This window comes from Denticeps clupeoides, unplaced genomic scaffold (genome assembly GCF_900700375.1).
Source record: "Denticeps clupeoides unplaced genomic scaffold, fDenClu1.1, whole genome shotgun sequence".
Classification (NCBI taxonomy): Eukaryota; Metazoa; Chordata; class Actinopteri; order Clupeiformes; family Denticipitidae; genus Denticeps; species Denticeps clupeoides.
This window is the reverse complement of record NW_021630069.1, coordinates 181476-209311: the sequence shown is the minus strand read 5'-3', so window position 1 is coordinate 209311 and position 27836 is coordinate 181476. Positions and strand designations below refer to the sequence as shown.

The following is a 27836-nucleotide window of genomic DNA, read 5'->3' as shown; positions in this document are numbered from 1 at the left end:
TTCACATAGCCAGTAGGCTACACTGTGGGTTCCATTTAAAGCACCTGTAAACCGGATTTGGTAATCCTGAAAATTCTATACTTGGATAACAGTGATCCTATGTAGTGTTGCTTTGAAAAAACACCTAATGCATGCTCACACTACCCTGTTGTGTGCAGAAAGGGTCAAAGTGTGTGTGAGTGTGTGTGTGTGTGTGTGTGTGTGTGTGGTTGGGGGGGGGCGGGGGCGGCAATTGTAGGGCCTGTCAAAATCCCTTGAGACAAACTGTATGTAGGGCTAAATAAAAATAAATGTTGTTGTCGTCTGACTGGTCAAATTTATTCTCACTTTGTAACTTCCAGTAACATGTAACCGTATTTTGTTTCCATGGAGACACACACTTAGGGTGACCTGATCCTCTCAGCCAGATAGTCCCCTTCTCAGGTGTCAGCTGTAGGAAGTCTGATGCGGGTTGTTTGAGAAGCACATCTAAGCTGCTGTGTGGCAGGTATCTTGGCAGGTTTGGTCATCACTCAAATTTAGCCATTGTGGGGTAGCGAAATTCAGGTGGAGAGAAGTTGGCTGGGAGTTAGGTATAGGGTTTTATTTAGTTTAGGAACCATGGAGACAGCAAAAACCTCCTCTTTTGCTAAAGAAACCATGCCTGAAGCTGAGGGAGAGGTGAGTGTGTGTGACTGTGAGAACAGGATGCAGCAATTATTTATAAAAAATGCAATTTACATTTACATTAACGTTTGCTTGGACTACAATTTCACAAATGGACATACATTTTCCCCCTTTTTTCACAGGTTAACTTTATTGTGCCATTAGGTAACACCATTTCAGTTAACATCTGTAGCAAATGGTTACAAAAAAAGTATATGAATTACTCAGCCCGCACTGCAGCCTGTTTAAAATCTCTATTCACCTATCAGTGACTATGCGCTGCTGAAGCCCTTTTGAAAATTATTTATGGTGGTTTGGTGTAATATATGTATTCATTAGTTTTTACTGGAATAATCCACTGACATGGAGTAGTTAGGTTGAGAAAGGTTCCCTGAGTTGTCTTTATGTCACTGGGTGGCCAGACCTTTGCATATAATGTGTGTTAGTTTAAATAAATCCACTGCTGCATCTGTGAATGATCCAACATTCTCACACTCTTAATATTTTTATATTTGCACCCTTAAGTAACCCCCCACAACATTTTGTTGTATATGTAGCATCATGCTTCAGTGCAATGACAATAAAGGCATAACTAACAATATACTGGATTCATATTCAATGCTTTTTTGTTTTTGGATCATGTTTCATTATATTTAAATTGAATATACTCTAGACTCCAGAACCAAGAGAGGTGGTTTCAGTAACAGACCAGGAGAACCTTTCTGCAGTTCAGAACCCTCTCACCAATGACACTCCAGTAAGCAGCACAGAAGATGGCCACACCTACCCCCCAGACATTCAGACTGTGGTCACTGAGAGCACAGTCTCTCTCCAGCCAGAGGACTTGCCCCCTACCCCAACAGCAGAGCTTGCGGTTATACCTGTAACAGAAGTGCAAGTGATTACCTCAGGTGACCCCCAATTAAGTACTTTTGTAATTTAGAATTACATTTGTAATTTAGAATTACATTTATAATTATTTTTTGTCAATACACACTGCCATGCAAAGATAATGCATTTCAAATAAACTGTGTGTATAGAAGAGAAGATGCTGCATGGTCGACTGTGGGCTCGTCGTGTTGAACTTCTCATCGCAGGTTCTGTGTTACTCACTGTCTTTCTCATATTGGCCATTGGCCTTGGAGGTGAGTGTTTGATGCTGTATGTAGTCAAGGAGAGAGTGTGTTTGTGTGTGGGGGGGGGGTCTACTGACTATCAGGTGACAAAGCCATTTAACCATTATGACTCCTCTGTAATGACCATGTTTTCGATGGTGATCTGGGGGATGGTACACAGAAAGGTGTTGATTTCAAATTTTCACAAGTTGTTTATGAATATGGTTGAATAGTATTTAATTTGAATTGGTTTTAGTATTGCTGATTGAACATGATATGAGAAAATGTAAACCTCTAGTAAAGTTATGTCCATTGTGTATATTTGTGTTAAATGCAAGTATATCTCTGTGTGTAGTTGGACTGAGTTGTGTAGGGAAATTCCGCTGTGGCTCCTCCTCGCACTGCATCCCACCCAGCTCTCAGTGTGATGGACAGACTGACTGTCCAAATGGAGAGGATGAACTTAGCTGTGGTACCACACACACCCCCCAGACATTTAAACACACACACAAACTTCTCGTAACATTTATATTAATCATGATTTGCAAATGCTGTTTAATAGAATCCATAATCCAAAAAGGTTTGTTTGGGACATAAATTAAAACTAACTTTTTAGAATGTTTTTACCACAGACGTTTCTGCATTTTGTGATGATATAAACACACAAAAGGGAACAGTGGTGTCAAGTTCACTCACTCTCACTGTGTGAATTTTTTTAACAGCACTCTTACACACTCACACACACAGAAAGTCCCAGAAGAGTTTTTATATTGTTTATTGTAATAAACTTTGTTCATTAAGCCCTTTTATACATAAATAGAGTAAAATAGTTCATAATAAAAAAGCACACAGAAAAAAAAGAAAGAATATCCATACTATAAAGGTCTACACATACAAGCCATATAATCAGTGTGAGTATAAACAAACAGAAATTTCAAATGCAAAACGGTAGTAGCTCATCAACCAGATCAGGCCGTACATTTTCTGTGTTACCATTTAGGTGCCCTATCATTAACCAAGTCTGTTGCATTACCAAAATACCTCCAATTATTTCTATCCAGCAGGACAAACCTATGGCATAAGAAAGAAAGGAGTTCTACCTCTTACTGTATAAACATATTAATGGCTCCTTTAAGTATATACCTGACTTTCTCCATCTTAATAAACTTCAAAATGGATCTAATTCGCTTTGTGTCATGATTACATCAGCGCTCATTTTAGTCAGTTCCAAATGTCAATTGTAAATGCACAATGAGGATTTAGAGGCTTGTGGGGCAGTGGTGGCCTAGTGGTTAAGGAAGCAGCCCCGTAATCAGAAGGTTGGCGGTTCAAATCCCATTCCGCCAAGGTGCAACAGGGGTGTCGCTGAGCAAAGCACTAACCCAAAGCATTAAGGGTGATGGGTTAAAAGCAGAGGACACATTTGTTGTGCGCACTGTGTGCTGTGCTGTGTATCACAATGACAAACACTTTACTGAACAACTGAGTTGGTGAATAATTAACTTTAGTTGACAGCCAAATAACAGAACTCAGTAAGACTAGACCTCCACTTTCTTTAGACTGATGAAGTAGCATGGATAATTTGCATGTCTTATCAGTCTGAAACACTATTTATGAAATTCTGCTGTATTTTTGTGCTTCTGTTTTTCCCATCAAAATCCTGTTCTCTTCTACATTCCCTCTGTCCAGTGAGGGTGAGTGGACGCTCTCTGGTTCTGCAGGTGCTCAGTGGTCGAGTTTGGAGAAGTGTCTGTTCAGACAGCTGGAGTCCTGCACTGGGGATCTCTGCATGTAGACAGCTGGGCTTCATAAGGTAAACACAGACACATACACACACACACACATACACATACACACACACATACTAACATGCACCATTATTGTCCCGCTTGTATAGCTCATTTCCTTGCTCATCTTTGTTGTTACTATGGCAATATTTGTCCCCATCCCAATAATAATCATGGGACTATTTCATATATTAATATTAAATTAACACTACACAGTGATTATCTGTGTCCACTCCAAATCAGTGCTATGTTTAACACTCTACAAATTCAAGTCTGTAAGTCTATAAGTCTATTCAGTGTTAATTCACAGTGACCCCCTCAGGTAACAAATCCCAACTTTCAGATGAAGTCTTCCGTGTTGAAAAAGAAGTTTAAAGGTCCTCTATTATGAAATTGTCACTTTGTGAGATTATTTAACATTAATACTAGTTCCCCTAGCCTGTCTATGGTCCTGCAGTGGCTAGAAATGGCGATAGGTGTAAAGAGTGCTTTGGCCATTCTGCTTCACCGTTCAGAGAGCGGCAGTTCAGGCGGTCGGATTTGCAATTTGTCCCCTTATGTTATTATAAGGGGAAAGGTTATCTCCCTTTTCTCATGCTTTGTCCGGCCAGAGAATTTCCCACCCCTCCCCTAAAAAAAGGTTAGTGTCTGCCAACCATCATGGCTTGAAAATGTGCGAACCATTGCAGTTGTTCAGTGATTGGATGTAATATTGGAAGGGCACAAATGTATTTTAAAATGTAGCTTGCCACCTCTACAGTGAATAAAATAATATATAAAAGCCATTATAATAGTTACACAAAAAGTAAAGAATGATTAAAGAAGAACTGCTATGTGCTCAGTTCTGTAAAACAGATTGAATAGACAGATTGAAAAGAGTTCAGATTGTATTTGAGTTCTATTGTCTTTTTCATGACGGTTGGTAAATCAGAGCTCCTCATATACTGTGGGAAATAATTATTTGATCGAAATAGTTAATTTGTGATTTCATCAATATGAAATCAATATTTTATACAGGTAAGCTTCTCAACTCATTACTGCATAAAAAAATGATGTTTCATAGAAGCAATCAATTGCTTCTATGATTCCAAACTCTGCACCATGGGCAAGACCACAGAGCTTTCCAAGGATGTCAGGGACAAGATTGTGGACCCACACAAGGCTGTAATGGGTTACAAGACCATCATCAAATAAACTGTAAAAAGTGGAAAAATGGCTAAACATAAAAATATTGATTTATTTGTCACATTTATCATATATTTGTCACACCTAATATTTTAGAATTAACGTAATGCAACTAAACAAGCTTACAGCAGGTTTGACTGGTTTATTAACATTACATCAATACTAAAATATTAGTTGTGACAAATTTGTGACAAATGTGACAAATAAATCAATATTTTTATGTTTAGCTAGTGTTCACTTTTTTCAGTGTAGCTGGGAGAGAAGGTGACAGTTCTACACCGTTCTACTCAGGGGGAACTTGTCAATGATCTCAAAGCAGCTGGGACCATAGTCACCAAGAAAATGGTTGGTAAAACACTACGCTGTGAAGGCCTAAATTCCTGCAGCCCTCAAGGTCCCCCTGCTCAAGAAAGCACATGTACCGGGTTGCAACTGACCATCTAAATGATTCAGAGGAGGACTGGGTTGTTGGGAAATGCTGTTGTCAGATGAGACCAAAACCAAGCTCTTTGCATCATCTCAACTCAACATGTTTGAAGAATGAGGAATGCTGCCTATGACTCCAAGAACACCATTCCCACCTTCAAACATGTAGGTGGAAACATTATGCTTTGCAAGGGGGACAGGACAGCTGCACTACATCAAAGGAAGGTGGGATGGGGCCATTTACCATCAAATCTTGGGTGAGAACCTCCTTCCCTCAGACAGGGCATATAAAATGGCTTGGAGTGTTGAGTGTTGTGGTCAAGACCACCTAAATCAAGACCAAGACATTGCCTTTACCAAAGCGTATGAAGACAAAGACACTGCCGACACTTGAGGGTACCAAGACCAAGACCAAGATCAAAACACACTAGGCGAGACCAAGACCAAAGCTGGTCCAGACCAATACCGAAAACAGACTAGGGATAACATCACATTACAAATGTAGAGAAAAAAAGCTGTAAAGTTTCATTACTAATTACTTTACTTTACTTTTATCCAAAGTGTCTGCAAAGCGTACTCATTAAATCAAATTCATGTTATCTTTTGATTGACCATATGTCTCTCATTTAAAATCTCCCAGATTTGTCATAATTATAAAGCCTGATTGGGATGGGATGTACCATAAAGATGTTCATATTAAGTCTCTTATAGCTGGGACAGAGGCCTTGAGTAGCTATGAATATGGCTATGTACAGTGGGTTCGGAAAGTAATCAAACCCCCTTAAATATTTCACTTTTTGTTATAATGCTGCCATTTGCTAAAATCATTTACGTAAACTTTTTCCCGCTTAATGTACACACAGCATCCCATACCGATAGAAAAATCCAGAATTGTTGACATTTTTCTAATTTATTAACAATTAACTTTCCATACCCACTGTAATGATCCATTGCCTTGAATGGACATTTGGCTCTTAAATACATTTTCATCTAGCCAATTTGTCAAATTAACATAGTAAGACAGTACTGGTTCACTGATCTACAGGCTTAACAAAGGGTAGTGTAAATGGTCGGGTAGTCTAAAAATGTAAGATACACACCTCATGATGGAGAAGACTCATTTTGGATGAAATGAAATGATTGCTGCCCTTGCATATAGACATGGGATTGTAATCAGCTGGATAATTTTTTTCACTGAAAGATAAGATGCAAGGACTACACAAACTTCATCCAGGAACAATTTCAATGTCTGGGGAAAATGCAGTTTTCTGTTTTTTTCCCCCCATCCCATTGAGACCGCTATGCCCAAGACCAAATAGCATCAACACCAAGACAAGACAGAGACGACAAAAACCGAGACTACAACACTAAGGATATGCAACGAGGAGAGGGACAAAATCCCCCTGAGATACAGTATGTGCAAACCTTGAGGCCAAATACAAGAAATATCTGACCTATGTGATTGCCAACAAAGATTTTACCTCAAAGTAATAAAGCACATGAGATCAAATTCTCATTTCATTCATAAAGATGAAAATTAATGTATAACTATTTTGAAATGTATTTATCTGGATTTTTGTTATTGTGCTTTCTCACTGTTCAAATCTCAGTGTTGTAATTATAGACTGATCATTTCTTACTGTAATGCTGAGAGGATGGTGCAAAGGTGAAAGACAGATCTTTTTTACAAAATTAAAAGAAACTAAATAATTATTGTGAGGCTTGTAAGCTTTAGAGGGTGGTGATCAGCAGGTGCTCAGGTGTGGTGCATGAAGTAGATGCGTCAACTGATGACTGAATCATTCCTTCCTTCAGTGACTGTGAACAGATGCAGCGTGTGTGTGTGTGTGTGTGTGTTGTAACAGGATGCTGTAGGGCATCACACTTACAAAACCAGCAGGGGATAAATCATTATTTCCCCTACTGTATTTGGCTGACATAGAGCACCTGTTTGGTACCAGTGTATGACCCAAATGGCCTTGTTACCTGGAGAGAGGTAGATTCACTGTGATTCACTGGATAGTATCGGTTTTACAGGATGTGTTCTCAGTTCTTGGACTCTGGAGGTCAAATATCCCAGAATCTGTGCTACAATATCTGTTTATAAAGATTATAGATTCACCACAATCATGAGAGTTCGTAGTTACAGTTAACAATAAGTTATCAGCAAAAACATAAATGCCTGAACAGTTGAGTAAACATCAGAAGACTGCACTTCAAATCAGACCCTGGTATCTTCTCATCTGATACCTTTATATCTCATACCTCAAATACATGACATGTAATTGTGAGAATGTTATAATGTAAAAGTCTACATAAGCATGATTGCATACATGGCTTTCTGAACCAATTTATAGTTATGATGTTGGCAGAGTCTTTCTTAATCTGTCATTCCCTTTCTCTCACCTCTTTGTGGCAGGTTTGTGGCATTTGGTTCCATTCCTGTGTCCTCGGTAGAGGCTGAATTCCAGAGTGACCTTGTGTTTATTAATCTGACTGAGCCTTGGCCACAGCAAACCATCAAAATACACAATGCCAGCAACTTCAGGCAAGTCACACATACACACCGTTTTAGAATTCTACCATAGGGACTGGCAGCCTCTTAACACAATTTGAAGTACAAAGAACATAATAAAAAACATATACCATTAGATTTTGTAAACATACATCAAACAACAAATGGCAGCTAATGAAAAAAAACAAAAAACACCAGCAAAAAAAAATGAAAAATAAAATAAAATATATACAATTAAATAAAAAAGAATATTGTACATGTATTAGTGCACATCCACTATATTTATATATATATTTTCCAATACCTCACACACTCATCTCCCTCTCAACCTCCCCATCCTTTAATAGTTCCAAAAACATCCTCCAAATTCTGTAGAATTCAGGAGACTTCTTTCCACAATTTTGGTCAGTTTCTCTAGAACCAGACTTGATGTTAGATTATTTAACCAAAGTTTGACCTGCAGTAAGCATAGAATCAGAATCAGAATCATATTTATTGGCCAAGTACGTGCAAGCACATACAAGGAATTTGTTTCTGGTGGATGGTGTCTTTCAAGTACAGTGTAGAAAAAAACAACAACAACAAACAACAACAACAATGTGCTACTGTTTATAAATAACTATATCTACTGAGTATAAATAAATATATGTAATAATGTACATAGGTCTATAAATAAATAGGCAAAAAACAAAATCCTAAAGTGCAGTGTGCAATGTTGAAGGTGATTTGCAGTGTGACAGTTTCAGCTGTTTAGGAGGGAGATGGCGAGGGGGAAGAAGCTGTTCCTGTGTCGGCTGGTCCTGGTCTGCAGGCTTCTATTGCGTCTGCCAGAGGGCAGCAGGTCAAAAAGTTTGTGTCCAGGGTGTGAGGGATCTGAGATGATTTTTTCCCTGCTCTTTTCTTGGATCTTGAGAGGTACAGGTCCTGGATGGAAGGCAGGGGGGCATATATATATGTCTTTAGGGCATAAATATAAATCTTTATTTGACCAAATTTGACCATATTTTAAACCCATGTCATTCTTATCTGGGGTGAAAAAGTCATTACCCAAGATCGGTGAAAAACAGGAAAATCGAGATCGAGAGAAAGTCTAACATTTTTTAGCTTCGTGTGAGAGTATGATGGAGGTTTTCAAAAATGGATTAGTAGTGTTTTTCTTATGGGTTGCCAAGTATAAATAGCTATTCAGTGCCAAACTTTATAACATTATACCAACCCAAAAATACCATTATAGGTTTGGTAACTGTAGTGCTCCTCTTTCATAGGGCAAATAAAGAAAGTCTGAGTCTTGGCCTCCTATTGTTCCAAATAAAATTAGATAAAGGTTTTCTGATTTTAGGAAAAAAGGGGTTAGTAGAATTGATTGAAAAACATATACAAATCTGGGTAAAATAGTCATCTTTATTATGTTTATTCTTAAACTAAGATTGCATTAAACTAAGTAGTATTTAAATCCTTCTTTGGCGTTAACGAAGGGGTGGGATACTACTGGTGTCATTGTCTCATTTACATTCAAGAACATCATTGATGATTTCCCACTGTTCACTTTAAATCCAGAGATATTTCTCAATCAACTCTAAGAGAGCAGGAATTGATTTTACAAGCTGTGACAGGAATACAATAGTATCATCATTATAGCGTACATTGCTATCTTGTGTTGAGAATTTTCCCTACATCAGGGGCAACCACCTCACACTTTGTCCTGGCAGCAGTGGGCCAACTTGTTCTTAGATATAGTTATGGTGGAAAGATCTGTGGCCTGAATACATGGTGCCAGCTATAAAACCTTAAGTGCATGGAATGCAACTTACTTTTAAGTTAAGTGCATTTTTTGTAAGTAGTTTTTGGTTACTTATATAACCTTGAATTTACACCATTTGTATATTTATTTATTTATTTTCTTTGAGTGAGAGAGGTACAGGGAGTTCGATGGGGGTATTGTATTGTGTTTTCAGATGTTAATAGTTGTTAATGTTAGCTGTTAATAAAAATTGGATGTAATACTACACTGATCTGTCTATGCATCTAAGTTATATTGACAGTGACATACCCAGCAATACACTACTAATAAAATACTCTCATTGCTAAATTACAGAGGAAACTGAATTGCCCAGTGACAAGGCAAAATAGTTCCGCCTGAGAAGTGTGCTCAGTTCAGCACCATAACTCCTCCCCCACAAAGAACATAATTTAAGTGGATCTCAAGAGTTTAATAGTTGCAAATTTTATTTATGAAATTAAGATAAACTCTAAATACCATGTTTGATGGTGAAACTAAGAACGGGTCTCTATTTTGGCTGTGCAAATAAAAGTGGAACATGATGAGTTTTTGAGCACCATAAGCACAAAACAGAGATGCCAGGACTTAATGATACTTTAATTTAATTTTCACCAAATGCAACAGAATAAATGGTCTGGAATTAGGATGTAAAAAAAACAGTAATAATCAGTAAATAGACAATTAATAAGGATTAAACCAACAAATAAGATGAATAAATAAATGCAAAATAAAAATGGAAAATACATTTTAGGAGAAGTGGTGGCCTTGTGCTTAAGGAAACGGCCCCGTAATCAGAAGGTTGCCGGTTTGAATCACAATCCACTGATGTGCCACTGAGGTGCCACTGAGCAAAAGCACCATCCCAACAACCATGCTCCCCGGGTGCCTGTCATGGCTGCCCACTGCTCACTAAGGGTGATGGCTTAAAAACAGAGGACACATGTTGTTGTTTGCATCGTGTGCTCTGCTGCAGTGTATCACAATGACAATCACTTCACTTTAATTTTTTTACTTTCATTTTATGCAGCTGTTCACTTAATATGGTCAGAAGAATCAATTCACCGAGTTTTAATTTACTGAGTGCCAGAACCAGAATCTGGCAGAGATACTCTACAACCTGTTGAGGAAGGTGTAGTTTTTATTATATAGGACCACCTCTGTTACTTGTTGACCACTGCTATCAGTCATGTTTAGAAAACAACATTTTGAACAACAAAACACATTGAACAACAAAATGAATGAAATAATATCAGAATAAACACATGTTATCGTGTTTACTGGTTTATCTGACCATTTCTCATTTTCTCTGCAGTCAAACCAAGTGCAGATCTGGAAATGTGACCACTCTGAAATGTGTAGGTGGGTGTAGTTGATGGTGGGCTGAATTTATAAAATGTGTGGTCTTTCTGACTAGTCTGCAGCTACCCAACCCCATAAGTGGCCAGAAACCTTTCCATCATCACAAACATTAAGGATGACCTTCAAAATCAGGTTTGATTTTAGACCACTTGATGCGAACACTCAAGAGATCAAGAGAAATAAGTCACTAGAATATTGATTTCCATTATGATGCCAGTGCGTGTGTGTGAGAGAGAGAGCACATTAAATCAGTTTGAATATATTTGTAGACATTTATTTGTGTTTTTGCTGCATAGAATGTGGTTCCAGGCCACAGTTCACTACTCGTATTGTTGGAGGGAATGTCTCCAAAGGAGGCCAGTTTCCCTGGCAGGTGAGCCTTCACTTCCAGAATGAACATCTGTGTGGTGGATCCATCATTGCACCACAATGGGTCCTTACTGCTGCACATTGTGTATATGGGTGAGTTATTAATCGTCATCTATCTAACAACTACCTACACACTTAAGTCTACCTTCACACATTAGCTTTTTTATAGTAGCTCACATGTTATATTGCTGTATTTAAAGTTCACTACAGCCAATGAGTTAGGGCCCACTTTCATGTTTAAAAAACATTTAAAATTATTAATTTAATGTAACTGGGTTTTGAATATTTTATAGTCTGTGATTATTGAAACATTAGGTACAAAGACTCAAAGTATTGGATTTGCAATTTATTAAACTTAAACATTACTTAACAAGTTGTCACTGTCTTCTGGCTGACTGCACAATTCACCTGGTTTTGGCCAGATGGCCTTGTTGGCACAAAAATTCCAAAAGAAAATAAGAAATTTGCTAATTAAATATATTTTTAAAGGTGTCATTTACATGAAATTCAGACCAGATGTTGATAACGACCCATCCAATCCAAACATGCATAGATGTATTAATTTCGAAAATTGGTGACGTGTCTCTGATTGGCTGTTTTTCATGTTAGATTTGCATATCCGTCTCTATGGACTGTTTATCCTGGACTGATCATTCAGTCAGCCAGTTCTGCTGAGTCTATGGCAGTGGAGAAGATCATCTATCACAGCCGGTACCGAGCCAAAGCCCTTGACTATGACATTGCCCTCATTAAACTGACCAATCCAGTCATATTTAACGGTAACTGTTTCATCTTCTGCTGTAATGATTCATTAGGAGTGTAATTTACATAATTACACACCTAAAAAAAAAAAATGTAATGAAGTGTAATTTGTTACAATTACAAGTTACTAAATTTAAAATGTAATAATAGTGTAAAACACCAATTACAAAAAATTATATTTGATTACTTTTTGATTATTCATTCATAATTTACAAAACTGTTCTTAACTGTTAGCCATTTAAAATTGTGTAACCTGGCAGTGTTTACATTACAGCAGCAACAACAACAACAAGAATTTATTTTTGTATAGTCCAAAATCACAAGCAGTATGTCTCAATGGCTTTACAGCCACTACAGAGAGCCCCTCATACTTAGAAAGCACTACTAAACATTGACTGCTGCCAAAATCCTTTCAATACACGAATTAATGTACTCGTCCTCGTCTTCCTCCGCTTATCCGGGTCCGGGTTGCGGGGGCAGCATCCCAAGTAGGGAATTCCAGAGAGCCCTCTCCCCAGCCACCTCCACCAGCTCCTCCGGCAGGACTCCGAGATGTTCCCAGACCAGACTGGAGATAATTTCTCCAGCGTGTCCTGGGTCGACTCGGGATCCTCCAGCCGTCAGGACATGCCCGAAACACCTCCCCAGGGAGGCGTCCAGGAGGCATCCTGACCAGATGCCAGAACCACCTCAACTGGCTCCTCTTGATGCTCCTCCTATCTATAAGGCTGCGCCCAGCCACCATACAGAGGAAACTCATTTCGGATGATTGTATCCACGATCTCGTTCTTTCAGTCATTACCCAAAGCTCATGACCATGGTTGAGGATTGGGATGTAGATAGACCGGTAAATTGAGAACCTTGCTTTATGGCTCCACTCCCTCTACATCACGACAGATTGGTTCAGCGCCAATCCACCTGTCTCCTGCTCCCTTCTGCCCTCACTTGTGAACAAGACCCTGACATACTTAAACTCCTCCAAATGAGGCAGGACCTCTCTCCCAACCTGGAGTTGGGAAGCCACCCTTTTCTGGTTGAGAACCATGGTCTCAGAATTGGGGATGCTGATCCTCATCCCAGCCGCTTCACACTCGGCTGTGAACCTACCCAGCAAGAGCTGAAGGTCAGAGCCTGATGGAGCTAGGAGGACCACATCATCTGCAAAAAGACGAGATTCTCGACATGATGTCCATGCAATGTTGCAGAGATGTGTCAACCACGACAGCCCTACAACATCCATGGCCATGAGATACCCAGGATGGATCTCATCCACCCCAGGGTCCTGCCGCTGTGTAGCTGTTTGACTACCTCAGCAACTACCTCAGCCTTGGTGGGATTGAGGAGCTCCTCAAAGTATTCTTCTTTCAAAGTAGCCTAGTGGGTAACACACTCGCCTATGAACCAGAAGACCCGGGTTCGAATCCCACTTACTGCCATTGTGTCCCTGAGCAAGACACTTAACCCTAAGTTGCTCCAGGGAGACTGTCCCTGTAACTACTGATTGTAAGTCGCTCTGGATAAGGGTGTCTGATAAATGCTGTAAATGTAAATGTAAATGTAATTCCTTCCACCGCCCGACTATAGCCCCAGTTAACATCAGCAGCTCCCCATCCCAACTGTAAACAGTGTGAGTGAGTTGCTGCCTTTGTCTCCTGAGGCGCCAGATGATTTTGCCAGAACCTCTTTAGAGCCGATCGGTAGTCTTTCTCCATGGCCTCCCACGCCCAAGATTTTTCCTCGGTGATTGCCACTGCTGCACTCCGCTTGGCCATCTGGTACCTGTCTGCTGCTTCTGGAGACCCACTGACCAGCCATGCTCTGTAGGGCTCCTTCTTCAGCCGGTATGAGGGTTACAGCCACGACTGGCATTGGCCACCTTGCGACCACTGCTAGCAACAGCCGCCTCAACAATCGCAGAGTGGAAAAAGGTCCATTCGGACTCAATGTAGCCCACTGCTCTCGCGACGTGGTCAAAGCTCTGCCGGAGGTGGAAATTGAAGACCATCTTGACAGGTTCTTCTGCCAGACATTCCCAGCAGACCCTCACTATACCTTTGGGTCTGCCAGGTCATGAAGAGAGGAGCGGAGCTGTCAACTGATCACCACCTGGTGGTGAGTTGGGTCAGATGGCAGGGGAAGATGCCACCTTCACCCGAGTGTTCAAAACATATGGTCACAGGTAAGATGATCCGACTACAAGTCAATCATCCACCTGCGACCTAGGCTGCCTGGTACCAAGTGTACCGATGGGCATCCTTATGTTCGAACATGGTGTTGCGGCTTGCATAGAAGTCCAATAACGAAACACCACTCGAGTTCAGATCTGGCGGGCCCCTCCAGGTCATGCTGTCATTGCCCATGTGAGTGCTGAAGTCCCCCAGCAGGACAAAGGAGTCCCCAGTTAGAGAACTATCTAGCACTCGTCCCATGGACTCCAAAAAGGGTGGGTACTCTAAGCATAAGCACAAACAACAGTCAGGACCCGTTCCCCGACCCAAATGGCGCAGGGAAGCTATCCTCTCATCCCCTGGGGTAAACCCCAAAAAATAGGTTGAGAGTCTTGGGGCTAACAAAAAGCCAACCCCAGCCCTCCGCCTCTCACCCGGAGCAACTCCAGCAAAGGAGAGTGTCCAACCTCTCTCAAGGACTTGGGTTCTAGAGCCAATGCTATGTGTCGAGGTGAGTCCGACTATATCTATCCGGTACCGCTCAACCTCCACAAGCTCCAACTCCTTCCCAGCCAGAAAGCTGACGTTCCATGTCCCAATAGCCAGTTGCCTTGTCCAGGGATCAGACCGCCAAAGCTCCCGCCTCGGTCTGCTACCCGATCCACATTGCACCCTGCGGGTGGTGGGTCCACAGTTGGATGAACCCATGTATCCAGTTCGGGCTGGGCCCCCATTGGCGAAAGCCCGGCCACCAGGTGCTCGCTCAAGGGCCCCAACCCCAGGCCTGGCTCCAGGGTGGGACCCTGGTAACCCTCCGGGCCGGGTACACTTGCTCTTTGTTCTTTCTGCCATGAAAGGTCTTCTGAACCGTTCTTTGTCTCACCCTTTACCTAGGACCAATTTGTCATGAGAGACCCTATTTTAAAAAAGATAAGATAATAGCATCTGTATAACTGATTAACATCAGTTTTTGCTATGCTATCAGAAGAACAATCAAGTGCGTATTGCACATGCACAGACCCACACAGGTTAGGTTGTCACAGCATCCAACATTTCTGCTTTATGGTTGAATTAAATCACTATAATCAACTTACGATATCTAAGCTAACGAGTGGTTGCTACACAACTCCATGCCTTACTTGAAATCACACAATATGTGAGCCTTGTCATTCTATTTTTTGTGCACATCACTGAGACAGAGCTCTTTTTTCTTGTAGTAATATGACTTTCCTCTGAAAGTTGTGGCTCTCTACTCATCCTTCTTAACCAAATACAGCGTTTAATCGTGAAATCCTTCTCTCTTTTCTATTGACTATATATATCTCTGAGCACTGTACAGAATTAAGTCTGTAATCTAAATGTATGCAGAGTTACATCACAGTGATTCTAACCCTTTTCCTGCTAACATAGATGGGCTGATATGGACCTCCTGTTCAGTACCTGTGTACCACCAACATGTTTTTTATCACTGTAATTTAACGTGTGGAACACCGAAATGTACACAACCCCAATTTCAGAAATTAGTGAAACATCACATCAAAATGAGTTATCATGTAAATCAGCAGGTTTTGCATTAAACACATTTTTGGAGTGTGCATGCTGCTTATTTATCTTGATATGATATAGAATTATATCATTATCTCATTCCTTTTTGTTCACAGTACATCAATCAATGCTGTTTATTTCCCTCAGGGTTAAAAGAACCCATCTGTCTACCAGGTTTTGGGGAGGAATTTGAAGATGGAAGGATGTGCTGGATCTCAGGCTGGGGAGCCACAGAGGATGGTGGTAGGACATTATCAAAACTATCAAAGCAAAGCTACTTTAGCCATGCTGTCATGGGTTTTGTGACCAGTTGTACTGTACAACATTTCAGTTTATTGTCTAAACTGAATTTCATTCTTGACTGACAAATCCAAGGTATATATTCTGAACTCTCCTACACATTTACAGGCTCTCATTGTGCCTGTATGGGAATGCAGCATATGCTGTGAGATCATAAAGGATGAGCTCTGTACATGTGTCGTTGTTGCAGGAGAGGGCAGCGTGATTCTCAATGGAGCTCAGGTCCCTCTAATCTCTTCTAAGATGTGCAGTCAGCCAGGAGTCTACCAGGGCTTCATCTCACCTGGCATGATCTGTGCTGGTTATCTAGAGGGAGGAACTGACTCCTGCCAGGTGCACATGTGTATTCAGTATTTGTAAGACATGTAGGGTTTATGTGCTGTCAAAATGACTTGATTGGATGTCAAGGCAAATCATTAATTCACTTTTTTAATATTATTATTATTATTTGTTAATCAGTAGCCCTAAAACACCCCCTCACAACCAGCCTGTCTTTCTAGCTGTGTAAAGAGTGTGTAATATGTGTGTGGTAGGGGGACAGTGGTGGTCCTTTAGCCTGTGAGGACAGCTCTGTGTGGAAGCTGGTTGGGGCAGTGAGTTGGGGCCAGGGCTGTGCTGAAAGAAACAAGCCTGGAGTTTATACTCGTATCACATCTTCTCTGAGCTGGATACACACTCAGATGGAAGTTAGTAATCAGTATGTTTTCAGTAGTATAAAAGTACATTTCCTATTTATTTATGCTGTGCTCATGTGATTTAATGTTTGTGATAAATTTCCCCAGAAAGAACAGTGAAAACAGACACTTGAAAAAAGACAGGTATGTAACACATACACACACATTTACATTACATTTACATTTACAGCATTTGGCAGACGCCCTTATCCAGAGCGACTTACAACGTGCTTTCAAGTTACCATCGATGAAGAGATCAATTCCGGTTCACTAGGACCCCTACTATGAATACATCTATTTTATTCACTCTGTTGTAGATCCTGTACACAAAGTTCGCCAACAAGAAAATTACAATTTAATCTAAATATTCTTTAAAGAGGAAGGTCTTGAGCTGTCGTTTGAAGGTGCTCAGTGACTGAGCTGTTCTGACCTTGAGGGGAAGTTCATTCCACCACCGAGGGGCCAAGACGGAGAAGAGTCTAGATGAATGTTTTCCTTTTACCTTCAGAGATGGAGGGACCAGGCGAGCAGTACTGGAGGCTCGGAGTAAACGAGGTGCAGTGCGAGGTGTAATAAGGGCCGTGAGGTAGGATGGTGCTGCTCCATGTTTGGCTTTGTAGGCCAGCATCAGTATTTTGAACCTGATGCGTGCAGCTACTGGGAGCCAGTGGAGGGAACGTAGCAGAGGGGTGGTATGGGAGAATTTGGGGAGGTTGAAGATCAGTCGTGCTGCTGCATTTTGTATGAGTTGAAGAGGTCGGATGGTATATAGTGGTACACACACACACACACACACACACAGTTGCTGGAGTTCATGAGACCAGTACTTTTTATGGTCTTAGTCTTGTCTTGGTCTCAGTGCTATTTGGTCTACGTCTTGTCTTGGTCTCAGTTAGAGCAGCCTCGGGATCAAAAAAAAAAAGAGAAAACTGTGCAAACTCACAGAACATTATAATTATTTATTACATGCATACATTCAACCAGTCTATTCTATTATAAAAACATTACATTTTATACATTTTCTCAATGGACACTGTCAGCACCTCACAGTCCACACATCATCCACATGGCATCATAGCAAAGTTGGCAAAGAAATGTCAGAAAAATGTCCAAAGTCGGTTTTTGACATGGGTTGTTGCCCAGGGCAACATCACAGGCATGTTATTCTATTCCCCATGCAGCCTGGTTGTATGCCTTGACAAAGACTGCTGGGACATGTTTAGTCCTTCTATCGGCTGAGAATGTTATCTTTCAGTATGGGCAGAAAATAAGTACAGCTGATTAGAATCCTGTGTCTATGTGCAAGAGCAGCAATAATTTTATTGAAATGAAAATAAAACTTGATTAGCTGATTCCTTTCAATCATGAAGTGTGTATCTTATATTTTAAGAGATGTAATGTATTTAGAGTAAATTAAATTTAAATAACTTGCACACAGTTTGTTACACTTTAGGGGCTCCGTTCATTACCCTTTGTTAAGTATATAGATCAGTGAACCAGCACTGTCTTACTAATGTTAATTTGACAAATTTGCTACAGGAAATTGTATTTAAGAGAGGCCTCTGTCCCTGGAATAAGAGACTTAATATGAAAATCTTTCTGGTACATACCATCTCTTCCCCTTAACGAGGTCTGATAAAATGGTTATAGTAGAAGATTGCTGAGAATTTTATTAGAACTTTATTGGGTCTTGGTCTCGCCTTAGTGTATCTTGGTCTTGTCTCAGTTTAGGTGGTCTTGACTACAACACTAACACACACACAGCTGTATGACAAACTTGAGGTGTTTGCCTCATGAGCTGGTAAATCAGATTCAATAAGCACAAGCCATTGTTTTGGTGAAAATGTGTTTGCTTCAAACTCCTACAACAATGAACATGTACATATTTTTGAATGCTGAACTGAAATTATTTTTGGAACATAGTTCATTTAAAGAAAAAATAATATATAAAAAGAAAGCTTAGTTCGCTCTTCATCTCAACAATGCTTGCAAAACTTCGATCTGCTGATCAGCCCTTTTGTTCACTTATGAACAAGATCTCAAGACACTTGAGGCATTGTCTCACCTCTGACCCGCAGAGGGCATTCCACCTTTTTCCATGAGTTTAAGGACCATGCATAGTATAAATCCCACTGTTCAATGCAACTCTAATCTGGAGTGGGTTGATGTAAACAAGCGCGGGGCAGTGGCGGCCCAGCAGGGGGCAGTGGTGGCCTAGCAGTTAAGGAAGTGAATTCGTAACTAAAAGGTGCTACTGAGCAAGGCACCGTCCCAATACCCTTTCTTGGCTACCCATTACTCACTAAGGGTGATGGGATAAATGATTAGAACTCTAATCATAATCAAGTTCTAATCAGATGTGCTATGCTTTGTATCACAATGACAAAACAATCACTTCACTTATAACACTGCATAACCTGTCAGACTCACAGTACACTTGTGACCTGGACAATTGGGTGGATACTAACTCACTAACTGGGTGGAAACTAACAGAGAGGGACCATCTTTGTGAGGGGTGTGGTGCTGCTCTACTCTAGAGATTGCAAAAAATTCTGCGATAGAATGCCGACAGAATGTCCTCACCCATATCCTACTGAATAATAAAGGAACACATAAGTAAAGTTAAACACACCTATGTATGTTATTGAAGTGTGTACATGCATGGGTAAAAGCAGCAATCCCAATACTTGTCAATATTGGGATTTACCTTTGCTTGCTTGAATTCCAGAAAGGTGGTCTTTTCGTATTCAAGATGGTGGTTGTAAGAGCACAAAAAAAAGAATCTCATTCTAGTTGTCATCGACATCACTGGAATTAAGACTGTGAAATTTTAAACAGGGCCATGTTAATTATGGTGACCAAGTAGTGACTCCTGAACAGCATTGACGTACAACCGGCTTCATACCTTCATGTTTTTCCTGCTTTCAGGCAGTATAGAATGGGAAGCCAATATAAACAAGCTGTTACCATTTTCCTTAACTGAAATGTCATTAATATATTAATAACCATAACCAAGTGATGAATGGTACAGGAGGTTAGAGCAAAATCTCTGGGTAGCATTACTTTTTCTCTCAGTCAGGACTGACTCACTACACAGTGAACAATGCATTGTGATACCACAGTGGACTATGGAGCAGATTAATGATCATCTTCACACTGACTGCTCTATTACAGCAGACAAGGTTATAGCCCATAAGTGAACTCTACATTACGAAGGCACTCTTCCATCTGAGACCACACTACAGCATGGAAACAACCTTGTCAGAGTTATAAATGATATGCTTGTGTCATTGGTCAATGTCAATGGAAAAAAGCATTGGTCAAATATGGAATACAATAACAATGACATAATAATTTTTTTTTAATTATACTACGATGCTCATCTCACCTAGGCTGTCCTAGATAGATCACCAGGACCATTGTTGCACTCAACATGCACATAGGAATCTACCATAACCAGTCCCAACCACCTGAGTCTGCTCTAGATCCTGTTTCCTGGCAATGAGCTGCTGATGAGACTTACCAGCATGAAATGGACCAGAAGGTAGCGACAGCAACCAACACCATAACGGCTACAGCTTCAGGGATCTTCAAAGAGACCACTACACTTGCTGCCCCCGAGTAAGCAAATAGAGCCCAAATCTTTAGAACAACATTCCAAGGAATATTCAGAAATCAGGCACTGTCTCAATATTTAAACCTAGACTAAAAGCCATCTTATTCAGTCAGGCTTTTACCAACACTTCCCTCACATTACATGCTGCAGTAGTTAGTGCTGCAGGAAATGTCTAGTTTTTGATCACTTAATGTCATTTTAGATCATTTATTATGAACACAGCCTTCCCATGTGGATGGTAAAACTCTTCTGGAGAGCATCCCAGTGTGGAGTGTGGAGTGGCATTGCTGACCCTTACGGATTTCCCATGCAACCCATCTGCTGATCCCTCCTGATAATCATCGGCTGGAACTCTAAAAATTCTACCTCAAATCATAATACACAACTGGACTGCAATAACCTTTATATGCCATATTTCCTGCTAATCCAGTGCTCACCAGAGGATGGGTTCCCTTTGCTGAGCATTGGTTTCCTCCTTGCAAGGTTTCTTCCTTTTTCAGGGAGGTTTTCGCAAGGTTCCTTTTTTCCCTAGTTTTTCCTTGTGTGCAAAAATGGTCAAATTGTGGGGAATGTTAACCTTACAAAGCCCATTGAAACATGTGATTGTATGTGATTTTTGGGTATATAAGAAAGAAATGATGTTGTTGTTGAGCTGCATACAGCTACAGATTCTGATGATAGCTATCACACAGCTATGCTTGGTCTGTCCCTGACTACTTAGTCCTGGTGATTAATTAGGAGATTTAATAACTGAGGGAATGTAATGAATTGTTTTGAAAAATAATAAATTGCTAATTAAACTGACTAAAATGTGTGAAAGGAGAAGAGGATGATTTTTTTTTGAGTGATTAAATGCTCTTTAATCGATGGCTCATTTGCAAATAGACACTGTAACATTTGGTTACCATAATAGTAAAAAAAACAGGCAACACAGTTCAGACTTCAGACATTTTATTTATAGATACTTAAATTCTATTGGTGCAACAGGGTTTTTACAAGCACACAGCTTGGCTGCTGACATTGTTACGGTGTATAGGAAGTGGACAGTAGATGACTCATCTCAGTGCCGGGGTGATGGTCGTCCTGATGACGGCTGTGGAAGCCTGTATTTTGCCATCTCCACATCCAAGTCAGCAAAGGTGTAGATGTTGTAATGGTGATGCTGCAGGTTTTTATATGTGCTGAAGTCAACAGGTTCAGGTGGAAGAGGAGACACCTCTGCAAGCATAAACACAGAACAGGTCATTCCAGAACCACAATTAGCCAAAACATTCTGATCAGTTTGAAGGCATATAGATCAAAATCCATACAAAATTATTGGTTGGCACATTGTTATTTTCTGATTAACGTAAAATTGAACACATTGACAAATCCATAATCCAGTTCTTGAATCAACACAAGACCAGGCTGTTGTCTTGTAAGAATGAAATAGTGTTTTTTGCACAGCACTGATAAAAAAGCATGTCCCCATCTTCAACTCTCTCAACTTACTATTTCAAGAAAATAATTTTGAATTAAATAAATATTCTCAGATATCTCAGCAACTTGGTGTATTGTCCACATGGTCTATTAGTATAATTATGGTGTCATTATAAAGGTAACACTTCATAGATTTTGGCAGGAGAGAAATCAGCATATATGTAACAGTGTCAGGAAATCAGAACATTGAACACATTAAAAAAATTTGAATTAAATTTAATTTAATAAAAAATCTTTAGACTTGTACAATGTTTCATTTGAATTTATATGTTTATATTTAACTACTGCAATAGTTACAATAAATGCACAGTCTGGTGTCATTTGATTTTCATGTGTTTCTTTATTTCTTCTTTTTCAGACATCTCTTTACTTTATAATGGTAGAGGCTCATCTGTTATTGTGAATCTACACTTTGACTCGCAGTCAAGTTCATGACACACTTTCTAATGTTGGGATACCAGCAGTAGGTTCCAGAACTCTCCATTCATGCCAGCTGTTGCCCTGGAATTCATTACAACGTCATTTTGCAGTTTGATAAAGTCACTCAACAGCAAAGCTATTCAATTTGAAAAAAATTCTATTAAAAAAAAAATCGCTATTTAAGAACATGCGATTTCTAAACCGCTTAAGGCTGTGATTTTATCCATTAATTTATTTAGATTTTTATTCAGAATACGTTCTTGTGAGCATGATTTGAATAAGTTAACCAATCAGAGCTGACTCCGTGCACGACGCAGCTGATCAGGAGAACCGAATAGGCGAGCGGGAGGAAAGAACATAAAATATGGATGCAGGTCAAAAAAAAAATAATTGGTGCCATAGAGAAATTCAACGTCTGTTGTTTGGGAGTATTTTGGATTCTGGAGAGAGGATGTGTCACAGAGCAAGGTAACTTGCAAGACTTGTGAAATGATTATTCCAACGAAACTGAGCAATACTACAAATCTGTTCCAACACTTAAAACCGCGTCATAAAAAAACTGCATGATCAATGCATGTCGACAAAGACCATCGAAACAAACGAAAGCAAACAAAGACAGACCAAACAGACTGAACAAGTATCCATTGTTCAAGCATTTGCAAGCGCCGTGCCTTATGAGAACGGATCAAAACGGCACAAAGAAATTACCAACGTGATCACCTATATATGTAAATCATATATATTCATATTGGATCATATATGCAAAGATATGATGCCTGCACACATAGTCAGTGAAGACGGCTTCTGAAGACTAATTCAAACACTTGACAAAAGATACCAGCTGCCATCTCGTACTCATTTCTTGCAAAAAACCTTTAAGAGAGAAATCTGTTTTTTGGTTTTGATTTATGTTAGAACTGGAATCTTTATTTTTTTTCCATGTTGTCTGTTTTTAAGACAATTTATTATAGTTTTGTTTATCAGGCAGTTAGTATTACTGTGAATACTATGTTATTAACTAGAGTTGAGGTTAGTTCATCTTATTTTATGTTGTCTGTTTTAAAGACAATTTTACTGCAGTTTTGTTTATTAAACACAATGCTATGTTATTTCATTGTGAAATGTTTTGTTATGCACTTCTTGTGCACTGAATACATTTAGAATGTATGTAGCTTGTTTGAAAAACAGTTGGCAAAATCGCAATCCCAACATTCTTTCTAAAAATCGCAATATGATTATTTTGTCCATATTGCACAGCCCTAGTGCTGGTACTGTAGAAACAGTGCAATCGACATCAATACCAGGACCAAATGGAAAACACGGGTAGCTGTTTATAGGTTGGATGGATGCAAAGTCAGTTAATTGCTTGTCAAATTCTGACAAGATGTTCTGATTTTCCTCATAATGTGAACATTCACGCTGCAGTCTTTGCCCTAATTTGTGAGGAAGGTTCCACAGGTCAGAGCGTTTGCAGCCTTCTACCAGACAGAAGTTGTAGCCTGATTTTAAATGAGTTCACAAAACTAACCATTGATTTGCTTCTCGTTACCCTCCAGCTCCAAATTATGCTCACTGAGATGTTCAGTAAGAATAATCAGGAAAGCTAAACCCCAAAAGGTTGTTCTCTAGCTGTGCATATTCATATTGGAAAGTTTCAAGAAAATCTTTTATTTCTGCCAGCACTAGTGCCGCCAACCATTGTTTGTTCCATCAGTTGTGTGGAAAATATCTTCTCCGCCGGTGTGTTCTTTTAATAGTAAAATGGTCAGAAGCTCTTCTTTGGCACTCGTATCTCCAAAAACCATTCTGATAAACACACAAAGCTGTGCCACATTAATCAGATCAGTCGACTCATCAAAACTGGAGAGAGAAAAACTCACATGTGTCAATGTCATCTGCCATTCCCTCACATCGGTGTATATCTGTGCTTCGAGAAAACTGCATGTCAATCCATGATCTTGGTTTTATTTTATAGTGATCAGTGCACCTGCAGCCTATACAAATGCTACTTTACCAATTTCTCATTCCTTGCGTGACTATCGTATCGGCTCACTAAAATGTGTGGAATTTTAAAACAATTTACCTGTCTAGAACAATGAACAATAAGGCAAAGGAAATAAATATCATGGTCATATCCAGGTCAGCATATTATGGTGAGATCTAAAAGTAATGAGCCACTCACACCTGAATATGAACCAAAACGAATCGCAATGCTCAAGACAAGACTGATAAGCAAGAGAGTCTGGAAATATTACATGAACTTATTCAGTCATAAGACAAGCATCCCCAGTCTATGCATATTTCAGACAAGAATAAAAGACAGAAAGAGGGAACAGAAGAAGGTTAGAGTGGTGTGTACCGTCAAGAGCACTCAGCTCCTCTCCTCCTGGTTCGGACAGTACAGGTGGCTGGTCCACTGGATTCTGTACAGTGGAATAACCTCCGGTCTTCTCCACACCTTCAGCTTCAGACATAACCACAGCTTCAGGTGCAGTTTTATCAGTGGTAGCTTCGGGGGTGGCAACAGAACCCTTGTCCACATCTGTAACAGCAGTATCTTCAGCCGCTGCTTCGCTCATGGTCTTACATTTTGCTTTAGACACAAATGCAGCTTTAACCTGTTCTGAAAGCTCTTCAGGTCTAGGTTTATTAGGAGTAGTTTCATTGGTGGTTCCAACCACGGTTTCCACACCTACAGCAGAAGCAAATTCAGCTTCAGTTGATTTGTCTTGAGCCACAATTCTAGCTTTGGCAGGCTTTGCTTGAGCTTTAGTATAATATCCTGAAGGACTTGGAGTCTCAGTGATGGAAGTGTCATACTGGCCAGATTCATCCTTTTCTTCCCCTCTCTCTTCATCAGAATCAGAGTCTGAGTCAGAATCACTGGAGGAGGTGGAGATCTCTTCAGTGCTGGCCTGTGTTTTATCCGCAGCATCAGGTGATCTGGTTACTCCATCAGCTGTTACATGTGGGGCTGAAGGCTCTGTGGGCATGGTCTCTTTTTCAGACAAAGCTTCACTGCAAGCAGCTTCAACAGGAGCTGTGAAGGACGTGACTGGGCTGTCCTGAGTCACTGTGAGAACATCTTCAGTCCGAACTTTTGTGGGGAAGATGACTGCAGTCTTGTTGGCTAGCAAACTCTCCCGTCCCATAAATGCTAGCATCGCTAATGAAATGGTACATGAAACAGAGTGAGACTCCTGCTGACATCAAAAAAAATTATAATACTATATTAATGACACTCACTCAGAAACAGACTTGTAGTCCACTCACTCTTCTGTGTTAGAGAGTGTGTAGTCAAATGTGTTCACCAACAATGTATTAGTGAACAGCAATACAAACTTAATCACGTGAAAATTAACAGTGCATTTTTGAAACCACACTTAGCGGAATAAAACAGTAAGAGGTCTTCCAGGTTTAACTGATGTAACAATCACAACTATTAGTGCAAATACAACAAACCCTTAAAAATGTTGTCCACCTTTCCAGAAAGCTGGCCAATATGAATCTTCCATGAATTTCAAAAATCATACTGCATGGTAAGTAATCAAACCTGATTTAGAGGTTGTGAACATGATGATGATTAATTGCAACCTGAGCGAAGAAGCAATGTTTAACTGTCAAATATAACAATGACCATTTCATTGACCCACTGCGCTACCAAATGATCACACTGCTACCTCACAGCTACCACCGCCATAGCATGTTTACCTTGTGTTCATATTCCATTGAGTCATGAATACCTTTTTACACATCAGAATATCAGGGTAACGGTACCAGTCATGCACAGGACAATCAAAACTTTATAAGATGTTATAAAACCTACCGAAAGTTATAAGCAGCTGAACTAAAAAAATTATACCAGCTCCTATTTTATTCCCACTTTTTAAAAGAATTAACCTTACCCTACAAAAACTGAGAACTCAAGGAACTCTATAGAACCAGCGACATTTATGGTCTGCACGAATGAACCTGCAGATAGGTAGTTAGGCAAACAGCAGTCTCAAGCAGTGTAGTGTCTGAGACTGGACCAAAGAGCAGATTAGAACAGAGCTAAATTAGAACAGAAAGATGCAATGAAGTTTCTTCAGAGCTCAGTAACCATGAGATGAAAAGACAAAGTCAAAGATTTTTTTTGTTAACAAGGAGAAATCTTACTGGATACTTTTGGTTTCCTTGTTGGTGTCTTGGGTTGGTCCACTTTGGTGCAAAACATTAATGGTAATGAGTTCTTCATTCCACTCCTGCCAACATGCTGAACCTTCTGAATGCACAAATACAAGTGGTGAATTATAAATCAGCTGTAATAAATGGAATCATATATACTATACACTAAGCTTTCACATTTCTCAATGCATCTGACATTTTAACTAGAAAAGGGAAGTTTGTGAACTTGGCTTGAAATGCAGTGAAAGGTTAAAAAACGAAAGGACAAAAGGACGTCTAGATTATGTGTAGTGTTGCCGCCGCAGCCGGTTGAGCCGGTCAGCGATGGTGAAGAGGCTGACGGTTCCGAATCCGGACCACTTACCCGATCGGTTCCGCGCATGCGAGCCAGTCACGCAAACAAACTCTTGCTCATGCAAACAAATCAGCTGATTCAAAACGTTGTTTTATTATTAGGGTTCCAATTCATTATACAAGTGGGCACAACTTTTTTGTACTCCATGTCTTCACAATATTTATTTATTTGATACGTTTAATATGTTGAGGTCAAACGTCAAGCACCTTTATTTTACAAAAGGAAGAACGTGTAATATTTTGGAATAGTTCTTTGCATGATGCGATTGCCATAGTTCTGCGGTAGGCCGGTATAATCAAAATATATTAAACATTTTATTCATTAACTTATTCCTTGGTTTTGATGAAATTATTTCGCTGATTTAGATGATTATATTTTACTTTACTTATATTTTATTATCATAATGGCCCGTTTAGCCTTCCATTTCGTTGAGCGCTGACACGTAAAACCAATATACGCACGCCCAGACTTATAAGAACGTTACTTTTACAAATGGACTCAAATTAATAATTCAGATAGCGTTTGAAATTCCAAAAAAAGAATAATTTGTTTGATTCATCAGAAAAGGAAGCGATTTGTGTCCTCTCTCCTACGCCCTTGGCAGAGATCTCAACGGCATGAACAGATCGCAGATTTAAGAACCCTACTAAGATTACTGCGCGTTACTCTTAAAGAACACCAAATACCTTAAAAGACGAGAAACGTCCTATATTCAGTAAAGAAGAAGCCATGTTACTGGTTTAACCTCCAGTCCTTAAGCACTGTGCGATTTGAGCTTTTACATTTCCGGGGTTACGGATCAACCGGTAGCTACGTCAAATGGCGACCTGCGCGAGTGCGCGTGTTTAAACGCCATAGCTATAAACCAGTGCCTTCAGCCGCTCAGCATACGTCAATACAGCCTCCATATTTTAACGGGGTTCCAAGCTCATTCAACCACGCTTCTCTGACGGTACGAGCGACTTTTGCGCCGCGTAATAACAAAGGATCGGTGCATAACATTTCACAAGTATTTCATAAGATTTTATTTTATTGGCACTTGGCAGAACTACGTGTAGCACTTGTGGCAGAGTGGAACGCGTTGCCTCAGAACATCATTCGCTGTCAAGCTGTCATTGCGGCAAATGGTGGAAACACCCACAATGTCATTTTTTGTTAATTGTTATTGT

At 40.0% G+C, this 27836-nt stretch overlaps 2 protein-coding genes across 3 annotated transcripts; one reads left to right on the top strand and one right to left on the bottom strand.

The window, feature by feature from the left end:
• The first annotated feature begins 391 nt into the window (after positions 1-391).
• On the top strand, positions 392-21893 carry tmprss3a (transmembrane serine protease 3a). Its single transcript, XM_028968169.1, has 13 exons — positions 392-660; positions 1319-1556; positions 1686-1790; positions 2116-2232; positions 3450-3573; positions 7578-7706; positions 10766-10812; positions 11109-11274; positions 11791-11960; positions 15804-15899; positions 16147-16289; positions 16490-16774; positions 20116-21893. Exons 1-12 carry the CDS (start codon positions 601-603, stop codon positions 16709-16711), a joined length of 1617 nt encoding a protein of 538 aa, XP_028824002.1. The 5' UTR covers positions 392-600; the 3' UTR covers positions 16712-16774; positions 20116-21893.
• ndufv3 (NADH:ubiquinone oxidoreductase subunit V3) lies at positions 21181-27507 on the bottom strand. Of its 2 annotated transcripts, none has more exons than XM_028968167.1 (4): positions 27354-27507; positions 26304-26409; positions 24505-25311; positions 21181-21464 (listed from the first exon to the last, which is right to left on the bottom strand). In XM_028968167.1, exons 1-4 carry the CDS (start codon positions 27396-27398, stop codon positions 21307-21309), a joined length of 1116 nt encoding a protein of 371 aa, XP_028824000.1. In that variant the 5' UTR covers positions 27399-27507; the 3' UTR covers positions 21181-21306. The 2 variants fall into 2 exon arrangements, with proteins under 2 accessions (XP_028824000.1, XP_028824001.1); XM_028968168.1 differs by lacking the exon at positions 27354-27507 and adding an exon at positions 25392-25422.
• Between the last annotated feature and the right edge of the window lie 329 nt (positions 27508-27836).